Here is a 27,654-nt window from a genome sequence, read left to right on the forward strand (position 1 = left end):
CAAAATTTTATTTTATTTTGTCCTATTTTTTTGAGCAGCTGTATTGTCATATTAACCATTTCCAGAGGGAGAAAATGATCATTAACTCCCAAACTTAACATTTCAAGAAATCCAAAATCCAAGTTGTTTTCCTCCAAAAATGGAATATTTTCTCTTTTCCAATAAATTATCAACACAAACTCAAGGTGCTAGGGAAGTTTAGAGGTTTCAGGATACTTATTACAATCGAAATTATTTTATCTTCCTGATTTTTCAGTCATTGCATCTTGTTAGGCAGTTTGAATTAAAGGTATTGTGTAATTTAACTTGCAGCAACGAGAGTTCAGTTCAAAACAATCTGATGCTACTACAGCAAAAGTGAAATAGTCCAAACATCCGTTTTCACTGCCATGTTCTGTGCTGTTGTATTCCTTTCTCTGACCTGTGGAGCTGACACTGTCATCATTCAATCCGCAGAGGTCATTTCCGGGTGAGCACAGACTTCCCTTTGTCTGAGCCCAAATAAGAACCATAAAGTCCCATTACATCGTTTGCGAACACAGCCGGAATTTATTTACAATGTGAAGACAAAGTCGTGATTTTTTTATTGACTGCTCACCATAATTCAGCCGCGGTGAAGTCCAGGGATTTCTATTCATAGGACATTTGCCCGAGGAAATACCAAAATGCTTGCAAATTTAGTTTTACTGTCTGAAAATGACCCGTCCTAAATGTCTGTCCTCGGTCCCAGTTCTGCAGGAGCCCACACATGTCACAGCTTTTCTAGGGCAGTCTCCCTTCAATTAGGCTAGATAACAGAGGAGACCAGAGGCAGGGGACAGACTGGAGGATCATTCACATGAAATAATATCAAAACGGTTCGTTTCTGTATTTGAAAACGAAGAAGAGAACTAGAAAACTTGTTAAAATGAAATATAGACGCGTGGCTTTTCGGTAGTTTTTATGACATTTGTTGCTCATATTTTCATCTGCTTCATTTTTAATTTATTAGAATTACTTTTTAATATGTTGGGAATTTTATGCGGAGAAAAAAACGAAATATTGCAAATACAATACGTCCAGTTCTTCCAGGGTGTGCCTGCTGTCTGTGACTTTACAAACACCTGCTCTATTAATTCAGTTGATAATTCAGTAGACTTAAACACCTGAAAGTAAATATTCATTTAACAATTTGCAGAACTTTGGCATCTTTTTCCAACAATTTTAATTTTCCTTTTTGGATGCAAAAAAAAAAACAACTCATTTTTTAACTTTAAAGTATAATAATAATAATAATGGTCCGCATTTCATCTAATTTTTCCTTTTCTTTCTATTTTTCAGGCAATTCAACAAGAGTGGAACCATGGATTTGTCAGTAAGTGTCACCCATCGCCCCACGTCTATCCACCTGGCTGTAGTCAGGAGCTCTGACACTTCATGGAGCTTGTTATTTGGCTGTAGGCAAACAGCTGGCTCCGCTGACCTCACGGGCGCTGATGCCTCCACTCTTAACGAATTTGTTTAGGGATTCTGGTGTTTGTAGAAGGACTGCGATCTAACAATCACTGTGATTTTACTTCCAAATTATTATTATTTTTTCTCTCAATGTAGATACGCGAACAAAAAACTTCAACTTTTATTACTGTCCTTCTGTGAACTACTTGGATCTAATTAATAGCTAGAAAAGTGGCACTCTTGTTGCACAGGTGAAACTGGAGCTATGAGTCTAATTAACCACAGCATCGCTATAATGAACTGCAAACCAAGCAATGGTTTCTTTGGGGCATCCAGGACGTAAAACCTTTGGTCCCCGGGCTGCTGCGTTAGAAAGAATTCATATTCAACTAGTCTCCAGTCTGTCTGCACTTCATTAAAACTTTTATTTTAACTGGACGATCCAGCTTAACGTTATTACACCTGGGGAGATTTAATGTGTAAAGGCTATTAAGTTAAGGGTTTGATTAAAAGCGCGTCGTAATCGTTTTCATCAGGGAGCGGAATATTGCTGCATCCAGGTCAGGTGCTGCTGGGCCACCAAATTAAAAAACAGCCATGCATGGACAGAACAACAGCCTCCACATAGTTCTGCACAGATTTATTTTGTTTACATATGTACATGTGTGAACACGCTTGTACAGCTGTTATTTTGCAGGGGGGGAAGGAAAGCTTAACAATCCCTCAAATGAACAAATGAAACATCAAATTAGTCCGCCTGAGGGCCTCATTTTTTGTACTTCTACATTATAACTAGTTATTGAACTAGGTGCACGATCTGAAAGCCATTTGTGGGGAGAAAGAATTCATTGCTGTCGCTCCATCAATAATCATTGGCAGTGAACTATTGGAACCAGTCAAACGCGAGGGGTGAAACGCGGGTCAGGCTGTCTAACTAATATTAAAATGCGTGCGCCAGGGCGCGCGGGGCGAGAGTGGAGTATGTGGTGTGCGTGCAGCTCTTTCAGACAGGTTTGGTGCACGAAAAACATCACATATTTAGATGAGAATATACGCCAAATGAACACGAGTAAGATTTTTGTGACTATGTTCTCGTTAGTTCATTGTTGTTGGCTTAGGATGCTTTGTTCTTTCAGTAAAAAAAAAAAAATCTATTAAATTGATACACAGGACAGAATGCACGCGGAGAAATATGTAGATTGAGACGTTTTTTGACAGTGTTTGAAGTCCCATGTGCATTTCCACTGTAATCAATTCCATTGATTCACAATCTGAGCATGTTTGCTGTTTTTAATAACCCCCCGAAACAGGTCACATGTCTGATATTGCATTTTTCATCCGAGGCTTTTCTCATTAGCTTCCAGGGTGGCAGGAAGAAAGGTTACCGAGCGGTCAGTATGGTAATAGCAAGCAGAAGAAATGGTTGGGAACAATAGAAACTTATTTTTCATCTGTGCTGTCACGCCGTCCCTTTGTATCCTCCGTGTTTGTGACTGAATATTCATATAGGAGCTACCTCAAAGGCAGAGGTTGAATGTTGAGAAAAGAGACCCTCTTTATCCTTTTTGCACCCGACGTGTTTGTGTGTGAATGTGTTCAGGCATATTTTTGCGAATATTTTTTTGGGGGGGAGAAAAGTAGTATATTCTGTCATTTGTAAATGTATTAAGAGCAGATGTGATTTGTGTTTGTGGCTCCAGTAACCCTGACAAGCAGCATCCGCTTTGGCGCGCGCTTTGTGCAGTATTTCTACTCTATTGCAGCTTTAATATGTTGTTATGACATTATACTCTTGAAATGCATGTTTGTCCTATTTCAGACATGAAAAACCTGCTTGCGTATGTGTTTGCCTGAGAGATCACCTTTGCAGCTTCTAACCTAAAACACATTAGTTGTCTATATGTACCCTGTAGAACCGAATTTGTGTGGAGTACAAACAATCGCAAATACGTCTCTACAGGAATACATGGGCAACTGAAATACCACGCCAGCAAACGGACTCCTCTGCTTCTGCCTCTCTGCACATCTCTCTGGCTTTTTTTTTTCTTTTCTTGATATTGCATACACAGGCGTTCAGTCTACATCCAGGCAGTAAAGCGATGAAATAGCCTAACATTGTCACAGAGTGTATTCATAGTCCAGACAGCCATGGATTGTGTAGGTAGGCCACAGAGAGTAAAGCCATGTGTGCAGTGTGCGGCTACTACTGTGTCAGACCCTGTAAAACACGTTAGGAACCAGGGGTCGTTTCAAAGTGACTGATTTACGGCTTTTATTGCGCTATAAAACGCCTCTAACATCCTCGCTAGGGGTAATAGAAATGTCGTGCGCATTCTGTACAAACAGGACAGCCAGAAATATGCCATTTCACGTCGTTTTTAAGCATATTATGTAATTATTACTGTGAAAATAGAGGCATCCGTTAACTTGCAGTTTGCTACTTTGACCAACAGATTGACTTGTGTGCTTCTGTTCAGATTTATATTAAACGTTGTTATTATTATTATTATTATTATTATTATTATTATTATTATTATTATTATTATTATACTGGCTGTTGCTGCCCCCACAACTAACATAGCAATAAAAAAATAAATAAAAAAAGATAAAAATATAATCTGGAGACTGCTAAGCTATTATGAGTTAACCTCTCTCTCTCTCTTTCTCTGTCTCTCTCTCTCTGACTCCAGCTGGCTCTGAGATAAGAGTAGCTAGTCTAATGCACATGACAAGTTTATACAGTGAGGGAGTATCAGATAACAGCAGACGCCCAGTAATGTGGCTGATGGTCAGCCTTAGTTTTCCAAAATGCCACCTAGACTGAAATGCTTTTGTAATATTTATTTTATTATGATTTGTGGATAAGTGGGACTTGCAGTTTGAAGCATTTATATGGATGTTATTGTAAACATGTTTGTGTATAAATCAGTTGCATTTGTTTCTGTGCATGTTTCATTTGTGCAGATGCTCCTCTCGTCTGCTAGTCAGAGAGCAGTGATAGTCCACAGAGATTCAATTGATTTACATAGCGGTCATAACAACCATAACAAAGGTCATAACATTTCTGGCAAGTACAAAACGAGGATTTTCCAAAGAAAATGCAAACTGTGTTGAAGGAGAGAGTGTGTTTAGGAGGTGGAAAGAACACGGTTAAGAGTGATATGTTTGTCAAAATCCACTAATAGTGTTGAATTTCAATATTTGAACATTGGTTTGAATCTGCTTGTGTTTGTTTTGCTTGTTACTGTTGTTTGCAAATCTACAAACAAGGCATCTCTAAGCAGGACTGACCTTCAGTTAGATTTGAGGTTGTACAGCTGCTCCAAAATGCTCTTACACACTGTAGTCTGCAACAACTGAATCTAACTTCTCTTTGGCAAAACACTCACCCACTGCAGTTGAGTCAGCAGTTAAAGTGCTCTGCTGCTCTCTGGTCCCTGCTTTTGGGTCTGTTGTGACATCATAACAGTGTAGTTTCACTGCTGACTGGTCTTTGACATCATAATGATGCTCTGGTTTATGACACAGGGGCATTCCTGGCTGTGTTGGCTGGTCTGTGATGTCACATTGGTCACATTGGTAGTGTTTTGTTGGTCTCCTCTGTTGGCTGTTCCTCTGTTTTCTGGTGTGTGATATCATGATTGTAGAGTTTCACAGCTTTGTGGTTTGTGACAGTTCTCTGCTTGTTTGTTGCTGTTTGTTTGTTGACATCACAGCGCTCATAATGAAATTGGATACATGTAGAAGACTTTTGATGTGTATTTGTATCTTTCAGGAGAAGAAGTTGTTATTAAAGATTAAACAATGCGGAACATTTAATGTACTATTACATTTTTGTGCAAAAGACTAGGACTGCCATGACTTTTCTTTAATATCATTTTATTATTATACAGAGACCTTTGGTACCAGATTTTTGCTGCTTTTACATCATAATCGGCCTCCCAAAGCCTGACAGCTTTACTCATATCTGTCCTGTTTGTAATATTACCCTTACTAAGAATAAATTAAAAGGTGCAGCTGAGCTTTTTAAGGCACAACCTGGAATAAAAAGGGATATCATTTTAAAGTAGGCAGATATCTCATCGTTGAATGAAAGGCGATTGTTTAGTTTGACTCTTCTTGTCCACATTTCTTTAACATTATAAATGATCATTATAGTCTATTTTCAGAAATCACACACCTGCAGAGCTTCTCACCACTTCAATCCTCTCTGACAGTTAGATTCACAACACACCTTTTAAATATTATTGCTGAAATGCTTTTTTTGGAATCAACACCTTACGAAGCTTATGCAGCCCTCATTCTTAAGTGTATGAATGGACTGTAATCTGTTTCACAGGTGAAGTGCTGCTGCCTTCATTAATTAGCAGATAGCTTTTATATAAGGCTTACAGGCTAACAAAATGATTGGTTTGCTTTTGTTGTACCTTATCCTTGGTGAATCGCCTATTGTCCCTTTGAATAATTGAGACCAGTGGATTTTGCCTGTTTTATTTTTTCCTTGGTCAGCAACTAGCTACTAGTTTTGTCCCCAAGATCAATTGCCTTGGTAACACAACCAGAGAGAGAGAGAGGGAGAGAGAAAGAGAGAGAGTGGGGGAGAGAGAGATTTGTGCCCACAATGGCGACTGTAGGTATGCTAAATACCTCTGGTTCCTTATCCGGGAACTACCTCTTACTCTCCGATTGGACCACTGGGTCACGTGGTAAAAGTAACTTTACAGGGCTGCTCGCAAGTAGGAGGGCTTTATGGAGCAGAAAAACGACAAAGCTAGAAAAATTATTTTCCACTCCAGAAATTAATGATCATGAGCTCGTATTTGATGGAGTCTAACTACATTGATCCGAAATTTCCTCCATGCGAGGAATATTCGCAAAATAACTACATCCCTGAGCATAGTCCAGAATATTACAGCCGCGCAAGGGACTCTGGCTACCAGCATCACCATCAGGAGTTATATCCTCCGCGGGCGAGCTACCAAGACCGCCAGTATAACTGTGCAAGCATCCCTGAACCTGACACGCCAAGGGGACATGGAATACCCCATTCTGCGCACCTGCTGATAGGGAAAGGGCAACCTGCTTCATGTGAAACCCCACAGTTGTCCATGTCCCCCGCCACCCCACCGGCCGCAGCCTCCGCCTGCAACCAAGCTACCCCGGAGCATCCAAACAGCACAGCCTCTTCCAAGCAGCCCGTGGTGTACCCGTGGATGAAGAAAATTCACGTCAGCACTGGTAGGCAACTTGTGTGTTTATGTTCCCTGCACTCCTCATGCTCCTCTCTCCCTTTCCCTCCCTTTATCAGTCCCTCTGACTCCCATCTCGTTGCCAGCCCCTGCTCCGATAGCAGGGAAGCCTTTGAAATGGCACAATTGAGGCGGATTTACGACTCGGCATTGGTAATTACACCCACCATAAATTTTATAGCCGAGGTATACTCAGGGCAGCCGTATCACCATGTGGCTTCTGCTGTTATGTATTGCGCGATAGAGAGAGGGGGAGAAATGAATAAGAAAAAAAACTGAGCTTTGTAATCTTGCATTAATAATTTAGCTCATAGTTGGATGTGAGTGTCCTCTCATTACGCTGAGAAGTTCTTAACTTCCCATTTAAATTTCTCAAACAGCTAAACATTCATATCCAATAAATCTTTCTAGCCATATCTCAGTTGAGGCCATTCTTGTTTACCCCTCCTTTCCTCCCTTCTCTGTCTCTCCCTTTCTCTCCACTTCTCCCTTTTTTTCCAGTGAACCAGGGTTACAATGGGACGGAGCCCAAGCGGTCTAGGACAGCATACACCCGGCAGCAAGTCTTAGAATTGGAGAAGGAATTCCACTATAACCGGTATTTAACTCGGCGGAGGCGCATCGAGATCGCCCACACCCTGGTTCTCTCCGAGCGACAGATTAAAATCTGGTTTCAAAACCGCAGGATGAAATGGAAAAAGGATCACAGGCTCCCGAACACCAAAGTGAGATCCTCCTCCTCCTCCTCCGGGTCCAACACAAGCTCAGCAGCCGGCGCTGTTGCCGCTGCCTCGGCCACTAACACTGGTGCCTCCGACGAACTCACCGGAGCGCAACATGGCGAGGATATTACCAGGTTATAAACCACGAACCAAGATTGGGGGTAGAAAAAGAACTGGTTATTTATAGAACAATTATATATTTTGTTTTCGTAGCTATCTTGTGCGGTTTCCTTTAAGTCCAAAGTTATATAAAATGCATGTTATATAGCATGGATTACTGCGAATACCGATGAATTATTTTTACGTGACACAGGGTTTAATTTATTTGAAGCTCAATTAAAATGATGTTTTTTATTAAAAAAATGTTTTGAATGAAGGAGAAAAAAAGTAGAAAAAAATATACATTTTATCAAAGTGTTATTGTGGGCCATTCTTTTGCCCTGCTGCCCAAGGTGAAATGCACAATCTATTTATTTCAAACAACACTGGAAGGAAATCAATATAATAATAGTTATTTTTGGTATAAAAAAGCTGGAACACACCATTGATCTTGAACTTGTATGTTTAGGATAATAACAATGTGTGAATTACCTCGTGTATTTCAGAAACAGGATTTTGATTTACAATTTAGTTTTGTGGTGTTGATGTTGTGTTTAGACCGTTAAAAAGCAGATTATTGTGATATACAATAAACGGAGTTTAGTGTACTTGTAATCATATTGGTCAATAAAACAGTGAGTGTCTACTAGTTTTATATACGTTTGGTCGAACTTCATTTTAGGCAAGATGAGGTTTGCTATTGTTTTGGCTGTATGGAGGGATTATCTTTAAAAGTGTACAGATGTGTGAATATTTGAACATTTCATGAAGGGAAAACAAGAATCACTGTGTCTTCAAAGCTCATTTTCTGCGTCTTTAATTTAGCACTGTGTACATACCTTGATAAAAACAGATAGTCCTGTGTGTGAATGTTGTGAGTGTTTAAAGCCTCCCTCATAATGGACTGAAGTTATTTCTAAAAAATCTGAAAATGAAATTGTGTGCGCTGTGCATTGTGTGCAACCTCATCAGTCTGAAGGGCATTCAATTAACGCTAAAGACAAGCCACTGAGGCCCTCCTCTCCTCTCCACTACACACTGCACTGCCTCTGCCAGTGAAGCTCTCCACTTCCTTCGCTCTGACTTGAAAAAAAAAAAAAACAAAGCTGCATGCGATTAATTTAGAGGACATTTGCCATGTGTTAGAGATTATAGATTGTTGTGAAAATATTCTTATTGATTTTGTAAACTAAGTAGTTGCCCTGCTTTTTCTATAGTACACTGCGCCATGCGACTGAATTTTCAAATGTAAAAAAAAAATAAAATAAAAATAGCCTACAAAAAAACATAAGAAATAAAATAAAGTCGTGAATTGCAGATAGATTCAATATAATGCGTCATGTGGTTTTCGTTACAGTGAGGATGGTGATGGAGTAGCTGACCTTTGTTATCAGTAGTTTGGCCTATAAGGAGGGATGTTGATGTTTTCTTGTGTGTTCATTCACTATTTGACTTTTTGCTTGTGTAAACACTTTGCCACATTATTTACCTGCTGTCTCCCCCACCGGGCAGCTTGCCTCCAGAGTGTGCAGCAGCTCGCGAGAATACAAAAAAACCCCCTACAATTTCAAAAAACGGCGCTAAGCTCGTCTCACTGCAACGTCATCGCCCCGCTTTTCATCTGGCAAGAGGACCAACACACTGCAGGACTGTTTACGACTGTAGACCTGCTGGACTGATGCAACAATATGATAAAATATCGCTCAAACTGCAACTCTCAACTGAAATGTCTCCAGATTTTTTTTTTCTTTCTCACAAAGATGCATTCATTTTTTTTTTGTAGTTTTTCTTGGACAGATCTGTGCAGAAGTTTAAACATGACTTAAACCCAAAGACGCGCAAGAATTTGATAGATTATTGAAATTGTGACATGAATAGGCCTTATAAAATGCCTTGCCTGGTGGGGGGCAAGAGAGCACAAAAGGAAGAGGTATTCTCCATCATCAATCTTTCACTACAGAGCTTTGTGTTCAGTTCTGGAAAACAGCTCTGACAACAGCCAGTTTTCATCGCACCAAATATTCTGTACCAGACCATATCCTATACCATCCTCCCGAAATGTGAGAGTTTAAGTGGACTTAAGTGAACCACTTAAACTGGACCAAAGCGGTTAAAATTTGCTTTTGGATGGGGGCTTTATAAAGGCACTAGAATAGTGTTGAGACGGCGCTGAAAAATGAATCCAGAAGCCTTTATGTTGCCGGACAGATTAGAGAAATTAATGTGCTCGCCACAGTCGCAGCATCCCTCCAATCCCTTTCTCGGCCCTGTCGCCTCCATGTCGCGAGGCTGAAAAGGTACTTTATTGAAGTTTGGGGGCGAAGTGGGAGAAGGCCGAGTTCACCTCGAGGACACATTTTCTGTCCCATTAGGCTCATTTCAGTCTGGATGGCCGACCTCTCCAACCCTGTGACCTGACTCCCTCTCTATACGTGTACCTTCTGTGTGCGCCCTCGCTGGTCCCCCCTTGGCCTCGGCTTTCTTTGTGGATTTTTCTACGTTGTGCCTATAGAGAGGCCTGCGGCGGGGCATCACTGAATGTGTTGCTCCTTTTGTTAATCAGAGTGACCCAGGACAGTGTTGAACTCTCGGACAGTCCTTCAGATCCAGGAGACCTGCAGGACTTGCAAACATGCGCCCTTCTTAACAGCGTCTTGTGATTTGATCTGTCCAAACTCAACTGGCAAAGATTCGTGTCAACTTTCCCACGAGTTACTGAAGTGGCAACATAAATTGCAATATTCTGACAGATTATGAAGCGTTATTCTGATTATGTGTCTTGATTAGATTCTACAAACTTGTCCGGGAAAATAAGAACTACTTTACATATATATTGTACAGGCACTTTGGGGTTTTATACTATTGTAACTGGTGCAATTAAATGGTTGTTAAAATTAGAACCAAAGTATAAAAATGTCCTATTTTCCAGGGATCAGTTACGTTCCTTAAAGTCTCCAAAAAAAAACACAGAAGGCAGTAAAAATAGTTGGTGCGGTCACATGACTTCTGTGTGACTTAAGAGAGCAACTGGCCTCAGGTCAGCACTTCCGTTCAAAAGGAAGCTGCCAGTTTTAGGTGTTTTCTGACAGTACTGGGACAGTTTGGTCGCTGTGATTAGTTAATGGACAGGGACCTTTAAGCTTGTAGTCAGGAAAACCTTGCAAACTTTCCACAGAGACTTCACTAAAACTTTCATTTTATACACAAGGTAATTCTCCCTCATGTGGGACAGAATTTAACCCAAATAGCGTATTGATGACAAATTTATTCTTGCTGCAGAATGCTCCAAAAATCATTAAGATTATGTATATATAACGAAAACTATTGCAGATGTTACAAACCTTTAGATATGTCCTCAATGAAATTGTTTTCTGTTATTTGGGAAATCTTATATTACCGCAAGCAACCTTAACTTGATACTTATTTTAACCACTTTGCAATAAGTTTGGTGTTTCGTTGGTGGACTGTAGGATACGTGACAGCATGTGTTCACAGCTGACACTGACAGTGATCTCAGTGTCTGTCATTTGTGTGTGATAATTCAGCTTCCTCCTCATATATCCGAGGCTACAGGTGCAGCAGCTCCAGTTGCAGTTAACAATGACGGGGTGTCCCTTTTTGTTTGAGCTCTTGTGACTGAAGCTTTGCGTAAAGTACAACACGAAGCATAATTAGCGGACATTTTCTTGACTTGTTGACTTTGCTTTATCAGGGATTTAACTAAAACGCCTATATAAGGCCTCACTGGATTTATTATGGGAATAAACAAGACTTGGTTTGAAATGATTGTTTAAAAAGCTCATGCAGTTAACCGGTCATGAATCAGGCACTGTCACGTGTTCTGTTAATTAACTTTGGACTTATGCGCACAGTTTTTTCTCCACAACGGAAACTTTTCTTAATATTTACACTTATCTTTATCATCATCGTATTTAAGGATTTTAAAAAAGTGCGGATCGTATACTTAACACGTTTACTTTTATGTACTCTCATAAGCAAGCCAATGGTTCATTAAATCCATTAACTTCAAAGTTATATAATCTTACCTGTCAGGAGATCAAAATAAATGTAAAAAAATAACAATAACTTCCCTGACTAATGGCGTCATCCTTTATGAATGAGTGCCAATCTTTAAAGTTTAGAATAAACTCTCTTGATTTTCATTTTCACGCAGCTCTTTGCTTTCAGCTGAATCTGTAGAGTATCTCTGGGAAGGCGGTAGTTATTCTTAACCTCACCACCTTGCAGGAATATGGTGTATTTTATGTGTTTGAAGTTCAGTTGTTTAAATTCCTCAGCACTTACTCAGCCCTAACTGGTTTCTTTTCTGACTTGCGACTGTTGAATCACACATGATCTTCAGCTCACATTGCACCGCTGCGGGCTCGCTGTGATTTATGAGCACCTCAGGCGAGGGACCCTCTCTTGGAAGATGTAAAAACTTTACACAAACAGCCACCGAAATGTTTGAACAAGAGCAACTACGAAACAAAAATCACCAGCTGTTCTGACGGTGGCGTTAGTTTATGGCCTGTTTTTTTTTATTATTATGGCGCACCAGGTTACACATTTTTTCCACTCGTCTCAGGTGAGTGTCTTCTTCAACCACTTTGGTTTGTAATGAAGGGTCCGGGGCTGGAGCATTGTTATGGTGTAGTGTGTTTAAACGGCAGCCATGGCAGCTGCATAAAGGCTGAGAGTTGAAACAGGGGTCACGCTGCTATTTTCCAGAGACAGAGAGGCTCTCTCGCATTGACCAGCAGTGGGTGTGTCATAAATCCGTAAATCTCTCTCCCATCCGTTCACTCTAGGGAGCAGATGCACCATGTCTTTTCTTTGTGTGTGTGTGTGTGTGTCTCTCTCTCTGTGTATATGTGTGTGGGTGTGTGTGTTTCTCTCTCTCTGTGTGTGTGTGTGTGTGTGTGTGTGTGTGTGCGTGTAATAGAGAGGCAGAGTTAAATGAATTTACATAAAACTAGATTTTAAAACTCCATCAGACATGTTAAAATGATTTACTGTCAGTGCTGGCAAACATTTCAAGCAGCTTGGATCAACACCCTGATACCCCACTGCAGACTTCAACATCACATCACACAGGAAATGATGGCCCGGGTAAACTTGCCCGCAATACTTTATGTCATCATAACGCCTCGCTGAGAAATATTTCATCAGCCTATTTGCTGCATCGTTGAGGACCTTAGAAATTACAGTCATTTTCCTCCATTCAGTGTGTCACCAGGGGCTCAGACAGTCACTAGATTGAGTTATGATTATCTTATTCACTTTTCATTAGCAAAAGTGATCTGAATATGGGATCCAGAGACTATAGAGCCACAATTATGTATAGGTTAAGTGAAAATGCGCTTTTTATTTGATTTGTTCTCTGAAAATGATTCTCCGGTGTGTTTATGCGGACACCAGTTGCTTTTCCATCACAGTTATCGTCCACTTTGAGCACTTTTTTTTAAACATATCGCCATATGTTGTTATATTATTGAATATTAAAGTCGCAATGCAAAACCAAAACGTAAAAACAAAAAAGTTCACATTTTTAAAACATAGGATTGAAACCTGCAATCTCTCCCAAACTGACTGAAAGGCCTTTAAATACAATTATAGCTACACGTCTTTATATTAATATTTAACGATTCTGTTTTATATCAGCAGTAAAAAGCAGTAAAACTATTTATTAGTTATTTTTCAGGCTTTAATATTCATATACATGCAGCTGTCAACACTTATTGTAAATCATGTACATCACATATTACATAAAAATATTTCAAAAACCGTGTTTGTTTTATGCTGCTGAATTATTTTATTTTAATGCTATATATATCATGCAAAAACATATTTCTCCTGATTAAAAAAACACTTAAAGTCATCTCCAAATTGTATCCTTTCGGATGGCATTTCATTGGCTCAGAGCTGCAGGATTTATGTTTGCACTCTGCACAGACAGTTCAGGATTTACAGAGAGCTGTGGCCCAAATTAATACTCTATGTTAATGCACACGCTTATGCAAAAGTCAGGACTTGTTTGGGAAATTGACAATGTGTGTCTTTTCCTCACTTATGAAGTGCAGTCTGCAAACTCTAGTCCTTTCATTTCACTCTGCATTGTTTACAGCAACATAGAGCACCGGGCCCATAAATCTTCCCCTTGCTCTGCCAAGACAGCGCCATTTGTATGCACCGTTTTAACCGACAGCATCCTCTGCCCATTAACGTCTTCTCCCCAGCTCTCTCTCAGTCTCCTCTTATCTGCCCAGCTCTTGTCCCCTGGAAATACATTAACTGATCCGTGCATCAGTTGAGCTCTGTAAACTAGTGAAGTTTGGGGAATATATAATGTACAGAAAAATGAAAATAAAAATATAAGAATTGTGTTGCATTTCCTAGATTTCCTCCCTCCTCCTGCCCGCATGTTGCAGATGTTTCCCATTTCCTCAGTACCGGTTTCTCTGCAAGTTATTGATATGAAAAATAAAAGTTTATCGACGATTTCCTTGGTTGTTTGTGTCAGCAGGCGAGAGAGCGCAGAAGGTAAGGAGGAATTGGAAAAGGGTTGACACCCAGAGCGACCGGCGCGCTTTTGTGTGAGAGAGAAAAATGATTTATTGCCACTGAGGCGGTTCAAACAGAGTTCACGGAGAATTGTGGTGGAGGCGCGGAGGAGCTAAATTATGGTCTTGCTGAGCTAGTATATCATAGATTCTATCTCCAATTCAGAGAGTGTGTTCAAGGGTGTGAGGTAAGGAAAACAAAACCAATTTAATTACTTTCCCCCATTTCACCCAGTGCGGATGTATACTGCCCACTTCACCTGTAGAAATAATACCAATAATAATAATAATACCAATAATAATAACAATAATGATAATAATATTTTTTTGTCTAAAACATATAAGCAGATGCCATTATATTTCCATTTATAATTATGTTTTCTCTGCTGGCGTACATTCATCACTTAACTATAATTTTAATTTGCAAATTGGAATAATTAAACCTGATCACAATCATCATTACCTATTTTTTTATTTTCAAATTCAAATCAAGTCTCCATGTACATAACTTTTAGCATAAAGTTTAAAATTAAATATTAATATTTTAAAAAAACCAATATAATCAAGTGTATTTACAGTTGATCGTGGTTACCAATAAGCCGGACTCTATGGGGTGATTGTAGTTGTATTATGTCCTTGATGGGAACTGATCAAAACTAAAATATTGTATTAATGAAATAAATAAATAAAAAAACCCAAGGACGTGACTCAACCCTGGAGGTTCAGGTAAAACCTCAGTGGTGGTGGCGGCAGGGGTGAAACGGAAAAGGGGGAAGTGTCCTCTTCCAAGCTCTGCAACCCTGAGTGCATAATCCATCACTGCTGAGAGACACCTAAAGAGGGTTTTCTCGACAGCTTTGTTGTGGTGAAGCACCAGAAGGAACTTATATCTTAAAGCATAAGAACTAAGATTGATACTGGCACAGAATATGTTAACATCATAGCCTGCAGAAGCCCGCCCTCTCCTTTTGAGAGATGCTTTTGGGTGCACTATTTAAAAAAATTGTGATTGCTTCATTAATCTGCTTATTTATCCACTTTGCGTACGTTTGTGTTTTGTTGAAACGAAATAGTCATTTTTTATGAGTTTTTTTTTTTCTCAGTGTAACTCAGTTAGGCCACACTTGATGTAGCTTTTGGCTCAAATAACCCCCCCCCCCCCCTCCAAAAAAAAAAAAAAAAAAATATTATGGGGTTTTAAAAATGAAGTTGCAAAATTTATATTTTATTGAAATGTATTGCAGCATCAGAGCCATATTTCCAAGTTCCTGGTGTCTTGCTTTGCTCTACATTGTAACTACAAACAGGCGCACATAGGGGCTCTATACTGAACATCTCCCCCTATACTCTTTGTCCATGCAGCCGTGCAGCAAGCGGGATGTTTCCCATCAAAATGTCCATACTGTCTGACTGTTGCCTCACAGAGCCACAGAGAGGGACACTTGATACTGTACAGTGATGCCTGATTAATGCAAATGCGTTGAATCGTCCTATAGGGAAAAAAAATCTCTAATGATTGCCTCCTTTGTCTTTGTGTGGCAATGACTGTCAAGCCTTTGTTTGACCACTCCCAGTGAATCCTATTAAGCCAAAGCTACACTCCGACAGTTATAAACATATGCTGTTATTTAAAGGAAAGCCCGCCGATTTATAATGGCCAGATGCAAACTAAGTTATCCAAAAATAATCGATTGATTCTTTTGCAGGCAAAAAATCAGCCAGCATGACAATAGACAGAGCAGCTAATAGCATAGAAATACCGTAATAAATAATAATATTTATCATTATATTTAATTGGATGAGAATATCCCGGAACACAATTTATTTTTCTGGCATTTTACATCAAGAAAAGCTTAAGCAAAAAATAATGAATTGTGGTCGATAACTCGTTATTATCCAATATGATCGTCCAGCTCATAGACATAGCCTACTGTATAGGACGTATAGCGTTGCATTTGATTAAAAAACCTACCACCAAAAAGTTCAGGATGTGCAGCTGCAAGCGGCGGCTCCATCTAATAAAAGCGTCCTGTCAGAAGATTTACAATTTTACGAGAAATCAGTTTCTAATGAAACAGGTTTCTCGGAAACACATACATGTAATCTCTGTGTCTCCCCACTCTGCCATTTTTCTCTCTCCCCGTTCATCTCACTCTTTCTCTCTCACACTGAACACATAGTTGTTGGCGTCTATTTATATTCCGTCATATCTTTTTTTTTTTTTTATCCCTATAGGTAAATAAACGCGGGCTGCTGATAGAAATGTTGTCTGAAGAAATATCGCAGAAGCTTCTTCGGGAGCCCCAAGTTGGCAGCGGATTACTTTGCAACTCCAGAGCTCGGTCATTGGAGGACAGCCACACGTGACTAAGGCACCCTTCTGGTAAATATTATTCAAATGTTCCACATGGTTACTCCAAGTGCTCTTCCCTGCATGCCTTTTTACATTCACGTTAATTTTGATCGGATATTAGACACACAGAAGTCCTTGTCTTTTACTACTGTTGAGGGATTTCTGGTTTTATTTGAGACAGTTTGATGAGCTGGGTCCATGGACCCCCAACAGTCTGCCCTCCCACTGCAGCTGCATGGCAACACTTTTGCTATGAGCTCTGGACAAGTGCCAAAACTAAGCGCGGGATACAATGAAGGAGGAGGAGGTGGTGGTGATGGAGGAGGCCAAGAAGCAGAACTTAATCAGCAAAACATGACCTCCTCTGCTCATGTCAGTTCCAGGTTGAACCCAGATGAACAGTTTCAGTGCCCACTGGAGCCTCTGGTTCACTGCCGTGCCAAGGGCGAGCTGGACGTCAAGAGCAGGAGCTGCAGTCTACTCACCATCTGCCGCTCAGGAGTAATTTTTCCCTGGATGAATCCACGGACAACTGACTCAGAACAATCTGGTAATGCTGGTTTTTGTTTTGTCATAAACTAAATAACTTTTTAAAGTTGTAACTAAGTGTCCAAGATACTGTTGACTGATGTGTGAATCCATGAATCCAATTTTGAATGAATGTTTAACTCAAACACTGACATCTGACCTTAATGTTGTGTAGCACTTAGTCAATTACTTCTTGTTACATGAAGACACTGAATGCATGTGCTATAAAAATGCACTGCCCATATGTTTGTCATACTTGATCATATTTCCAAAGTCTGTCTGTCACCTGCATTATTTCTCACGCACAAAAGAACACTCATCAGATGTACAGGCTCTATATCCTTTATTAGGTTTAAATAAGTATGTGGATGAGTGTGAATGTTGCAGCACAGTTAACCAAATGTCAGTGTCATGTGTATAGCTGTTTGTTCCTCCAGCTCTTTACTCCAAGTGATATTCAAAACAGAGAAGCTGCAGGATGAGCCGTACAAAAACACCTTGTAAACTACACTGTTGCCTCTGAGGATCTTTAAATGTAGATTTTTTTTAAACTTAATCAGAAAATATCATCATTTTTGATTTCATAAAATCTATGATTCCTGCTCTAATAGATCTCTTCTAATGCTTGATATTTTCACAGCTATACAAAACAAGCTAGCATATACACTGCGGACGCTGCAGTCTCTCAGTCTGGTGGAGTGCTGTTAAGATGTGCGGTTCTCTCTCTGAGGTCACTACAGGCCTTATTAAGTGTCCATTAACCCCTGCGTGTTATATTGTTATCAACAGGGCCCTGGTATCCCTCATATACATGTCAAATGGAATCTCTAATGGTGGTTATTTTCAGTGGTGGTCCCAAGGTACCTTTTAAGTGACTGAGATGGGGATTTGACAGGTCTGCTTCCGTGTGTAGCTGTGATTAATGTGGCCTGTCAGGCAGCCGTAGTGGCGTCAGATGTTTCCCCAAGACTGTTTCTTCGGGAGCTAACTTTCCCCCTGAACACATGACACAGTAGACAGCCAGTCTTGTATAGTGTCTCAAGCATGACTGAATACACAAGAAGAGCTGAGGGCTCTACTTTGTCTCAGTTTGATTGGCTGAGGAATAACATGGGTCTTACTAGCACTTGAAGTCCTCCATTTGGAGGTTATACATTACACAAAAGACTTGTTAGGTATGTGACACTTGCTTTTAATGCCCTCTCATCTTTATGTGCTTTCTCCTGCATCAGTCAGTGGCGGTGTGCAGGCTGGTCACGTGGGAGGAGGCGGAGGCAGGCACAGTGTCAGAAGGGAGAGAACAGCCTTCACCAACAGCCAGCTGCTGGAGCTGGAGAAGGAGTTCCACTTCAGCCCTTACCTGTGCCGCCCTCGGAGGCTGGAGATGGCGGCAGGGCTGCAGCTCACCGATCGCCAGATCAAGATCTGGTTTCAGAACCGCAGGATGAGGTACAAAAAGGAGCACAAGCATGGGAAATTGGTGAATCCGTCCCGGTGGTCTCCTTGCAACCCCTCCTCCAGCTCAAGCTCATGTGCAGACCACTGGAGGCTCCCAGGTGCTTTTGTTGTCAGAACTTCCCCCTCCTCTGATGTGCACTTCATGGATTATGCTCCTATGTCTTCCTCTCCTTTTGATTCTCCTTGTCAGGCCAGCAGTGGTCAGTGTATCCACCCTGCAGAGCTGCCCCATCTGAACTGCATACTTCCATCTGTTGCAAATGGTCTGCCACCCTCCTGTACAGGCACAGATAGTCATCACCATGCTGGCATTTCAAACTGGTCCTAGGGCCCCTTAATGGTTATTCCTCCTTTGCTCATCAAAATCTCAATGATAGGTCTACTTTCACTTACTTATGAAAGACTGGATGTCTGATTAGCATCCCCAGGTTTAAACCCCCTCAGCACACACTTTCACCATTCATGAAACATTTTAATTAAACTATTCAAACGTATCTTAATTGAAGGAGAGCTACAGTGATATCACTTGTGGTGACTGGAGACTGCAGGTCTTCAAACCTGCTGCTCATCTTGTATGCACACAGCATGTACAAAACATTTGGGCAATTAATAATTACATGTTTTTTTTGCTGTAACTCTGTTGCTGTTACATTTGTATTGTGGTTGCATGTTTTATGCATGTGGGAATCAAACTGTGAGTGAGTTTTCTATTTCCCTCGGTTGTCAAATAATAGCTAAATGGTCGTCATATTTTGTAAGTGTCACATTAGGCCTCTTTTTCATTACGTATTGTAAATAGCAGGTCATTTGTGTAAAACGTTTTAATGTGAAATGGGCAGAATAATGTTCATATTGAATGATGTTATATTTTTGTTAAAGCCATTAAAAGGATACTGCAAGTCTTTGATACTGTTCTTGATTAATTGAGATGTCATATACTGTACATGCTTAATAAATACATTTGGGAAAACTGTAGCTCTTGTGCAATGTTTACCCTATTCATCGCTGATTAGACTTACACTTTTTGTCTCCAGCAGTATTTCATGATTAAGGATTCCTGGATTAGATCCCAAGTGGAAAGACGAGAGAGATTCTGTAATCAAATTAAGGCACGCTTTAAAAATTCACTGAAAAGTCTACAGTATTGTGCATTCAAGTTGCACAATCTTGCCACATAAGCCTCTCCCTCGCTCCTGCCTCCGAGTTCCCCACCATTAATCACCGAGACAAGGCAGTCTTTCCAGCACTCCAACCACAAGCTCTGAACCCACTGGGCACCATGACAAGATCTCTTTCCTCCTCCTTCCCAACCCTTGCCTTTTCAATAGTCAAATTGTAGTGCTGCAAGTTGGGGCTGGCCTCCTTCTCAGGGGGCATGTTAGTTGTGTAGTTTGGAGGCCCTTCCAGCAGCCCATAGGCCACAACAGACCAGCGAGGTTCAATCACTATTGACAACATATTATTCTAAAGAACAATGAGGATACTTTGTTTATTTTCTTACTTACTATGGGGCAATTACTCTTGTTTCCACTCTGGCTTTGTGACATGTGGATTCTCAAGTATACTAAACTATGTCTTGCTATTTTTTGATTTCAAATGTTTCGACTCTTGTGGAGCTAAATTACGCATGCTGGGAATTATGCGTTTATTTGACAGAAGTGGGTCACATTTTCTCTTGGGTCTCTACAGTTTTACATGTCAAGATAGACAGCAGCTTTCACAACCATGATGAAGGAGCGAACCCCTCTCTTACACTTGATAATGTGAGCTCGACTATCAATATTCTAATAAACAAAACTGCAGTTTTTGGACATGCTGACATTTTTATATCAGTAGCCTTACTGTAAATGAGCTGTCATAGAGGACTACTGACAGCTATGAAATGAGGGAGGTAATGAGGAAGTTTATCCCCTAGTGGTCCTGGATAGAACGACTTCCTGCTCCTAATTCATTACCTAATCAGTCCCAGGATCAGCTGTCATTTGGTAAATATTTGACACCATTTCCAGCAGGTCTAAGAACGTGTCAAGGGAACCATATAGGTGCCATAACTCTGGAAATTCTGAATAAAATAAAGTAGGGTCTACACCACATCTGTATCAAAGAGGTGGTGACACAACCCTGGGATGAGAACGTGTTGGGTGACAGCTGGGTAATTTAAGAGAAAAGTAATAAAGGGCAAAAGAGAGAAAGAGACTGAGCAAGGAGAAGTTCTCCCCTACAAATATGTTCGCTTACAAAGAGACAGAAAGAGGCGGGGGGATTGTGAGGAAGAAGCAGACAGTGTTGGATTCCTAAGATTCTTCCATATGCCGGGTGATTTATGGCGTTAATGGTGCCGAGGCTCAATAGGACCTTTACCTCTAGTTCCTCACAACATTCTGCTTCCAGACACTAAAAGCCAGGAAGATCCACACACTGGAGTGCAGTAATTCTGTGGATGGGGTCAAGGGGGATCCCCAGGGGTCAAGGAAAACCCCCCTCCCCCATCCCCCCACCCAAGGGCCCCACTGCAAGGGGGAACAGTCTACTTCCATTTCAACATTAAGTTAGCCAGTTGTTCTCACACTGGGTTGCTCCCAACTAAAGTCATTACTACCTTTTTACTCACTTGACTCCCCATTTGATGACATCTGTTTTCAGATCTGCAAATCCCCACAAATCCTTACATGTTTTTCTAAAATTCTGGGCTTTGATCAGACTGGAGCAATGCATTAAGTGGATCTTTGAAGTGATAAATGATGCCAGCCGCGGTGCCATGAAACCAGCTTTGGTTACGGTCCATCATTAATTTGAACATTTTTGTGTTATGTCCCTTACAGTGACTGATGTTCAACTGTCCCATTTGCAGCTGTTGTGAAACTGATTTTGGGTTTAGATTTGAAAAATTCTCCGTGCATTAAGACTTTTCTTAAGCCGCCATGAAGACAAAACCGCTGTGTGCTTGACAAAGACGAGCTGTTCTAAGTACCTCACAAAGCATTTGCCCCTGTGTTCAACAATCGTACTGACTGAAGCTCGTCATATAACTGTCACAGTAGGCTTCTGATGTCAGCTGGAGTTTTATGTTATGAGGTGGTAACTCCACTCGTTATATGGGGATCAATATCAGAGGAAATAAATGACAATAATGATAACAAATGTCTTTGTGACAGACCTTACTCTCATTGCTGTGTATGCTGTGCCAGGCTGTTCTCTGATTGGTTAGAGGCCCCTAAACCATCAGAAAATCATCCAAACCCCACGGAGGACACTTTTCTCTCACCAATTATACATTACACTGGATTTTTGTTTTGCTGTGGTCTTTCTCTGCCATTTTTGTTTTTACATCTTTTACATGCTCTCATTTACACCACTAATGTCAATGACTATCACACTTATGAATTGGAATAGCAGCACTTCAAAATCTCTCAATACTGTGGCCTCAGTTTACCATTTAATATATAATCCTGATGCATTTTGGCAAACAAGTCTTCATCAGAGCACAACAAAACTGGTAATCCTCCTCCCTCTATAATGATTAAGAAATCATCCCCAGGTGTGTAGGGGAGATAATAACTTGCATTGAATTATTACAGCATATACAAGAGATATTTTTCATCAAAGGGAAACAAATGTTTCCATCACAACAAATCTGAACCTTTGAAACTGCAACAAAACAGCTTACTGAACAGTTTCTGTTTACAAAATGTAAACCTGTTAAAGGCCCTACCTATTCATCTACGAACTCAAGTCATAATATAATATCTTCCAGAGGAAACTCACACACACAAAATCATAAAAAAAAGAGGAGAACAACTTTATGTGCAGTCATTTCACCAGCCTGGATGCATGCCTCACAACAATGTTTTTGCTGAGGTTATAGTTAGTTTTATTCTGACATGAAACAATATAAATACTTGCAAAATTATATCAAATGCAAAAAGACAGATTTGATCATGTGTCTGTAAAGAACATGTGGATGAAAATACAACATGTACTAAAACTACAAAAACACAATCAAGCTGTTCCAAACATGACACCAAATAAAAACACTTAAAGTTGTCATGACGTATTTCCACAGAGGTTCTGACTTAAAGTTCATGACTACAACTGAGGCTGCAGTACATACACACACACACACACATATATGCTTCACCACAGCTGTGACTTGCTACTTTACTAAATACATCCAGATGCAACATAACCCCTTACAAAATCAATTAGGAGGAACATAATATTCAAGATTATGATCCGTTTGTGGCCAACTTTTAATTTTCTTTTATGATTATTAGGATTTTTGAGGATATAATGATTTGTATAATAAAAAGCATAGCAGTAAATGCTTGCTCAAAAGTGACTGCTACTTGCAGCACTTTAGTCCATTGTTGAGCAAAATCCTGAACTTTTATGCTTGGCCTTTAGGAGGATTTGTTCTTTTTATGACCTATTAACCTTCTCAGCCTTTTCTCCCCCACAGTAGTTACTGCTGCCCACCAGCCTCTCCAGGTGCTTGTTGCTCAAGATGATTGTTAAGTATCAATTTCCTGTGTCACCTTTATGGGTTTTATTTATTTGTCTGTTCCTTCATGTGGAACGGAGCCCGAGCATCACTCAGGTAGATGGATTATAACTCAACTGCTACGACTCATCAATCTGGGAAATTTGACTTCCTGAATCTCATACAACTGTTACTGTCATATAACGGCGCGGCATTATCAAGATCAATGACATTTTAAATGCTTCCCAGTTAAGGATGATCTGTGACAATAAAAAGGTAAGTTGGTGATGAAACTGTCTCAGCTGTGGTGAGCAGTGCTGTTCACAGTGAGGGAGTCACCGGCTGGAGCTCACTTTTTCCTCTGAGGAGCGCCGGTTAAATGAATGAACTTGTAATCACAACAGTCACACCGCTAAATGTCACATGTTGACCATTATTGATCACTCAAGGATTATTCAACACCCAATGGCTTCATCACACAGAATGTAATCTATGAACACTATCTTTTAGGTCTTGTGGAAAAAAATCTCACAGACAACAAAGGACATAAAGACATAATGACATCTGCAGGATGAAAATATTTTGTATATTGTAAATATCCAGTGTCTATAAACATTTAACCCTGGCTCTCTTGTTCATCTCAAAAAATCTACTTAACAATGTTTTATCAGCTTGGTACTTCATGACTTCTTCTACTTTTATCAGAATTTCTCATAAACATGAAACATGAATTTTGAACTGATGTCACTTTTGTTTGAGGGTCTCAGAAACTCAACTGTAAAACATAGTTAATTACAATGAATTTCCATATGCTTTGTATCTGTGATTGGTGCTGACAATACTTTTTAGTAGAGCTGCAATGATTGGTTGATTAATCGATTAGTCAACAATAGCAAATTAATTGGCAACTATGTTGGTAATTGAATAATTGTTTCTGCCATTTCTCAAGCAAAAAAGGCCAAATATTCTCTGGTTTCAGTTTCTCAGATGTGAGGACTTCGTCATATGTCAAAATAATATTAAAAATCTTTAGGTTTTGGACTGTTGGTCATACAAAACAAATAAATTGAAGACATCACTGTGGGCTCTGAGAAATTGTGAATGCCATTTTTTTTTTTTTTTACAATTATTTAACATTTTATGGATTAAATGATTAATTGAGAAAAAAATTGACAGATAAATCAATAATGAAAATAATTATTGCAGTGAGGCAGTTTGTAGGTCTCAGAGAGAGTTTGACCTCTCTGAGGTATAAATGACCCGAAACATAAGGTATGTCAATATGTAAATATTATATGGATACAGTACATACAGTAACATACTGTACATTCATGTTTACAGGTATTCAAAGACAAAGAAATTGAAATAAAATTAATACAATCTATTCATGCATGGCCTATATAGCATATAAAGCAAGGAATATTTCCTTTTTTGGTGTAATTATAACACTTCATGATCATTTTGTCATGTTCATCAAATGTGAAAGCTCAGTTTTTGGCAACTGGAAGGATTAGCGCTTCCATACTTTTATAAATATTAGATTTTAATATTTTAGAGACAAATCCAAAAAGTATTTAAATTTAAAAAAATGGGTAGTTTTGCAAATATTATTTTTTTTTTTTACATATACTGTAGTTGTGTGTGTGAGACCCCAAACAATGAGAAAATAAAGCCCCTTTAAACAAAACAAGAGTTAAAACTGTCACATTTGACACCATATTGACTTGTTTTCTTGTATTAACTGCATGTATAAGCCTTGTTGATCCTCAACTGAAAAGCAACAGCTTTTTGAAACAGTAATATATCTACAGTTTCACTCTGTTTGCATTTTGTGGGGGGGGCAGTCATTAAACTCATGCAGTGTAGCCAAATATTGTTCAAACAAATAGAACTTAATTTCATATTCCAGGGAAGATCCCAAAGTTTCCAAAGATACCAAATAACATCAAGCTGAATTTTGGGGGAATGTGTATAAAATGATGCAGGAGACATCAAGAATATTTCCATTTGATGGAGCAGATGTTTAAGGGATGTTCAAGCAAAACAGAAAAAAAAAATACACTCCTTCTCTCTCCCTGCAGCGAAAACAACGCTGTGCGAGTGAGAATATTACAGAATGTGCTGCAATGATGAACATTTCCTCCTGTTTCATGTTTAACCCTGCTCATTTCCCACAGTAAGAACTCCGGAAACACACAAGTGTGCACAGCAGCTTGGGGGGAAGATGACTGATGGCTTGTTGTCATGATGTTTGGGATTCTGCCGACTCGAAGCCTCTTGGCTCACTGAAGCTGTGAAGCGCTGCAGTACATACTACAGGCTATTGTTGAGAGGTCCTGGTATTAGCAAGGTATTGCTTCATTGTCACGTTGTCGAGCCTGTGCAGAATGCAGTTATCTGTAATGCCCCTGGTCATTTGCACAGTAGTTGCACTGGATTTGAGATTATGGTTCATGTACTGTGACAGATTTCATACGATTCAACAATGAAGCAAAGACAATTATTAGAATTTCACAGCATGAATGGATGGATTTTTTTTTGTTGTTGTTTTGAAGTGATATTCCCTGGATTGTGTGTGGGCTAGGTATACACTAAGCTAAACCTTACTTCTGACATCACTATCTTTCAAAAATGTCAATATTTGAAAAACACTGACATGCTCTATCAATCATATGGATAGCCATCTTTCAGGCGGTCAATGTGCCACACTTGAATATCTGTGTCTGGTGGTGCCTCAGCCTTGCTCGGACCATTTCTCTCTATTTCTGTCCTTTTCTCTCTTGCTTTTTTTCTCATTGTCCCTCTACAGCTTTACTGTGATGTCTCATTGATGAGCCTGAGCTCCATAAACATGCATAGATGACTGTCATCTTCGCCTCCTGGAACTGCATTAACAGCGGTGACCTCTGTGACTGGTGGTGACAGTCGTCTGTCAACGCTGGTTAATTCTCAGTCTTGTGAGGGTCAAGAGCTGACATATAATGAGGCTCGACAGCGTTGGAGGGCCAGACAAGGGTCTGGTGTCAACAGCGGTCGTAGCATCACGTCAGCAGCAGCAGCAGCAGCAGGATGAGGGTTCAATTCAAACCACTGAGGTAATCCGAGCACGGCCACGGCTGATCCCAGGGCCTCGACTGCCTATTGACACACATCAGAGCATGGACGCAAAACAAATTAGCATCAGTCAATATTCTCTCCCTCCTCCTCCCTCCTGACACAGCCACCCAAGTGCTGCCATGTTTACCTCACCTCCAGTCAAAACAATAGATACAATGGTGAGCATGATGGAGAATGCCTGCACTGAGTTCAAAGAGGATGTGTTGGGGGGGGTTAGGGGCAGAATATTCACATTTCTGGCCTATGTGTAAATGGGGTGCAGAGTTTGGTTTGAGGGAAATCAAATGCAAACTTGTGTTTGTGGGATCCATTTCATTTTCTCTCTCTCTCTCTCTCTTTTTTTATTTTTTATTTCTGCAGGCATCTCATGCAAACACTGTGGTTTAGGGGATGCAAGCTGTCCAGAGGAGCTGTTTTTTTGTGCTAAATGTGATAATATAACTTCTGTTGCATAAAGGTGCCAGGCAGTGACGTGGAACAACACTTCAAATATGCTAATCAAACATATGGCACGTCTAGGAACAAACACAGGATTGCTGTTCTTGTCCTACAAGATAAAAAGGTTACTTGGTTTTAAATGTAATTTGAATGCGTCCATGGGGCTGTAATTGGCTGTTGTATTTTTTTTTTAATTCGTTTGCATACGGGAAAGCAGAGATTGCTCACACCTGTTTTTTCTCTTCCTCTTCCGTCCCCTCCATCCCCCACCCCAGCTCCCCCCTCCCTCTGCTGAAAGCCATTACAGAAATACAATTTCTAATACCTCCGCACAGGTCTTCGATCGACTGCAAACAAATTTATATTCAGGCGGTAAACAGAAAGCTGCAGAGATTTATTTATTGAGTGTGGAGGAGAGAAACAAGCTAGCGCGTGAACCCTGAGTAACCTCCGAGCTGACATGAAGATGGATCAGTGCGCCATGCAAATGCATGGAGAGAAGGGATATATTGCACTCAGTCATTCAGCACATCGCTGCCTGTAGAATCCCATTAACTCCCACAGCTGGGATCATATTTCTGTGTTGTAAGAATGCAGTTAGAAGTTGTTCATTACGCTGGATTATTTTGTAATTACTGCAGACTTAAAAGACACAGAGAATGTTATTAAAATCAAACGACGAGAACAGAAACAGATAGTTGAGGTTTTTATTAAATGTTACGAGTGTTTGTTTCGTACTGTTATCTGAGTCTGGAATATTAATACAGCTTAATAATAATAATAATAATAATAATAATAATAATAATAATAATAATAATAATAATAATAAATCATGTGTGGCATAGCTTTTAATTAATATATTAAATGTATCAATTATTAGATGAATTAATGAAAAAAGATTTTTCATTGATTGATCATGGAAAAATAAATAATTCAAATAAATTCAAAATAATGAATAATTTAATAAAATCATTGATAATTTCTTAATCATCTAAACTGATGACATGTAACATGGCTGAGCTTAAGAGCTTAAAATAAATCTGGTGCATTTTTTAAGTTGATTTTGTATTTAATTTCTCAGAAATATAAGAAACTGAAAGCAGTTTAGATATTAAACATTAACATTGGCTCATCAAGATATGATCAGCTCTGTTAATTCTCGTTATTTTAAATGTATGTCAGCAGGCTGAGCGTATCTCAGTGATGTATCTAA

General features: G+C 39.8%; 2 protein-coding genes across 3 annotated transcripts; both read left to right on the forward strand.

Moving 5' to 3' along the window:
* The first annotated feature begins 1,320 nt into the window (after positions 1 to 1,320).
* hoxc4a (homeobox C4a) lies at positions 1,321 to 16,938 on the forward strand. Of its 2 annotated transcripts, XM_067592267.1 has the most exons (4): positions 1,402 to 6,672; positions 7,185 to 7,539; positions 16,303 to 16,450; positions 16,798 to 16,938. In XM_067592267.1, the coding sequence occupies exons 1-3, from the start codon at positions 6,237 to 6,239 to the stop codon at positions 16,304 to 16,306; spliced, it is 795 nt and encodes a 264-aa protein (XP_067448368.1). In that variant the 5' UTR covers positions 1,402 to 6,236; the 3' UTR covers positions 16,307 to 16,450; positions 16,798 to 16,938. The 2 variants fall into 2 exon arrangements, with proteins under 2 accessions (XP_067448367.1, XP_067448368.1); XM_067592266.1 differs by lacking the exons at positions 16,303 to 16,450; positions 16,798 to 16,938 and adding an exon at positions 1,321 to 1,354 and having other exon boundaries at positions 4,125 to 6,672; positions 7,185 to 8,159.
* Positions 16,475 to 19,381, forward strand: hoxc3a (homeobox C3a). The gene is made up of 2 exons (XM_067592263.1): positions 16,475 to 16,970; positions 18,181 to 19,381. The coding sequence occupies exons 1-2, from the start codon at positions 16,619 to 16,621 to the stop codon at positions 18,732 to 18,734; spliced, it is 906 nt and encodes a 301-aa protein (XP_067448364.1). The 5' UTR covers positions 16,475 to 16,618; the 3' UTR covers positions 18,735 to 19,381.
* Positions 19,382 to 27,654: the final 8,273 nt, after the last annotated feature.

Source organism: Thunnus thynnus, chromosome 6, assembly GCF_963924715.1.
Source record: "Thunnus thynnus chromosome 6, fThuThy2.1, whole genome shotgun sequence".
Taxonomy (NCBI): domain Eukaryota; kingdom Metazoa; phylum Chordata; class Actinopteri; order Scombriformes; family Scombridae; genus Thunnus; species Thunnus thynnus.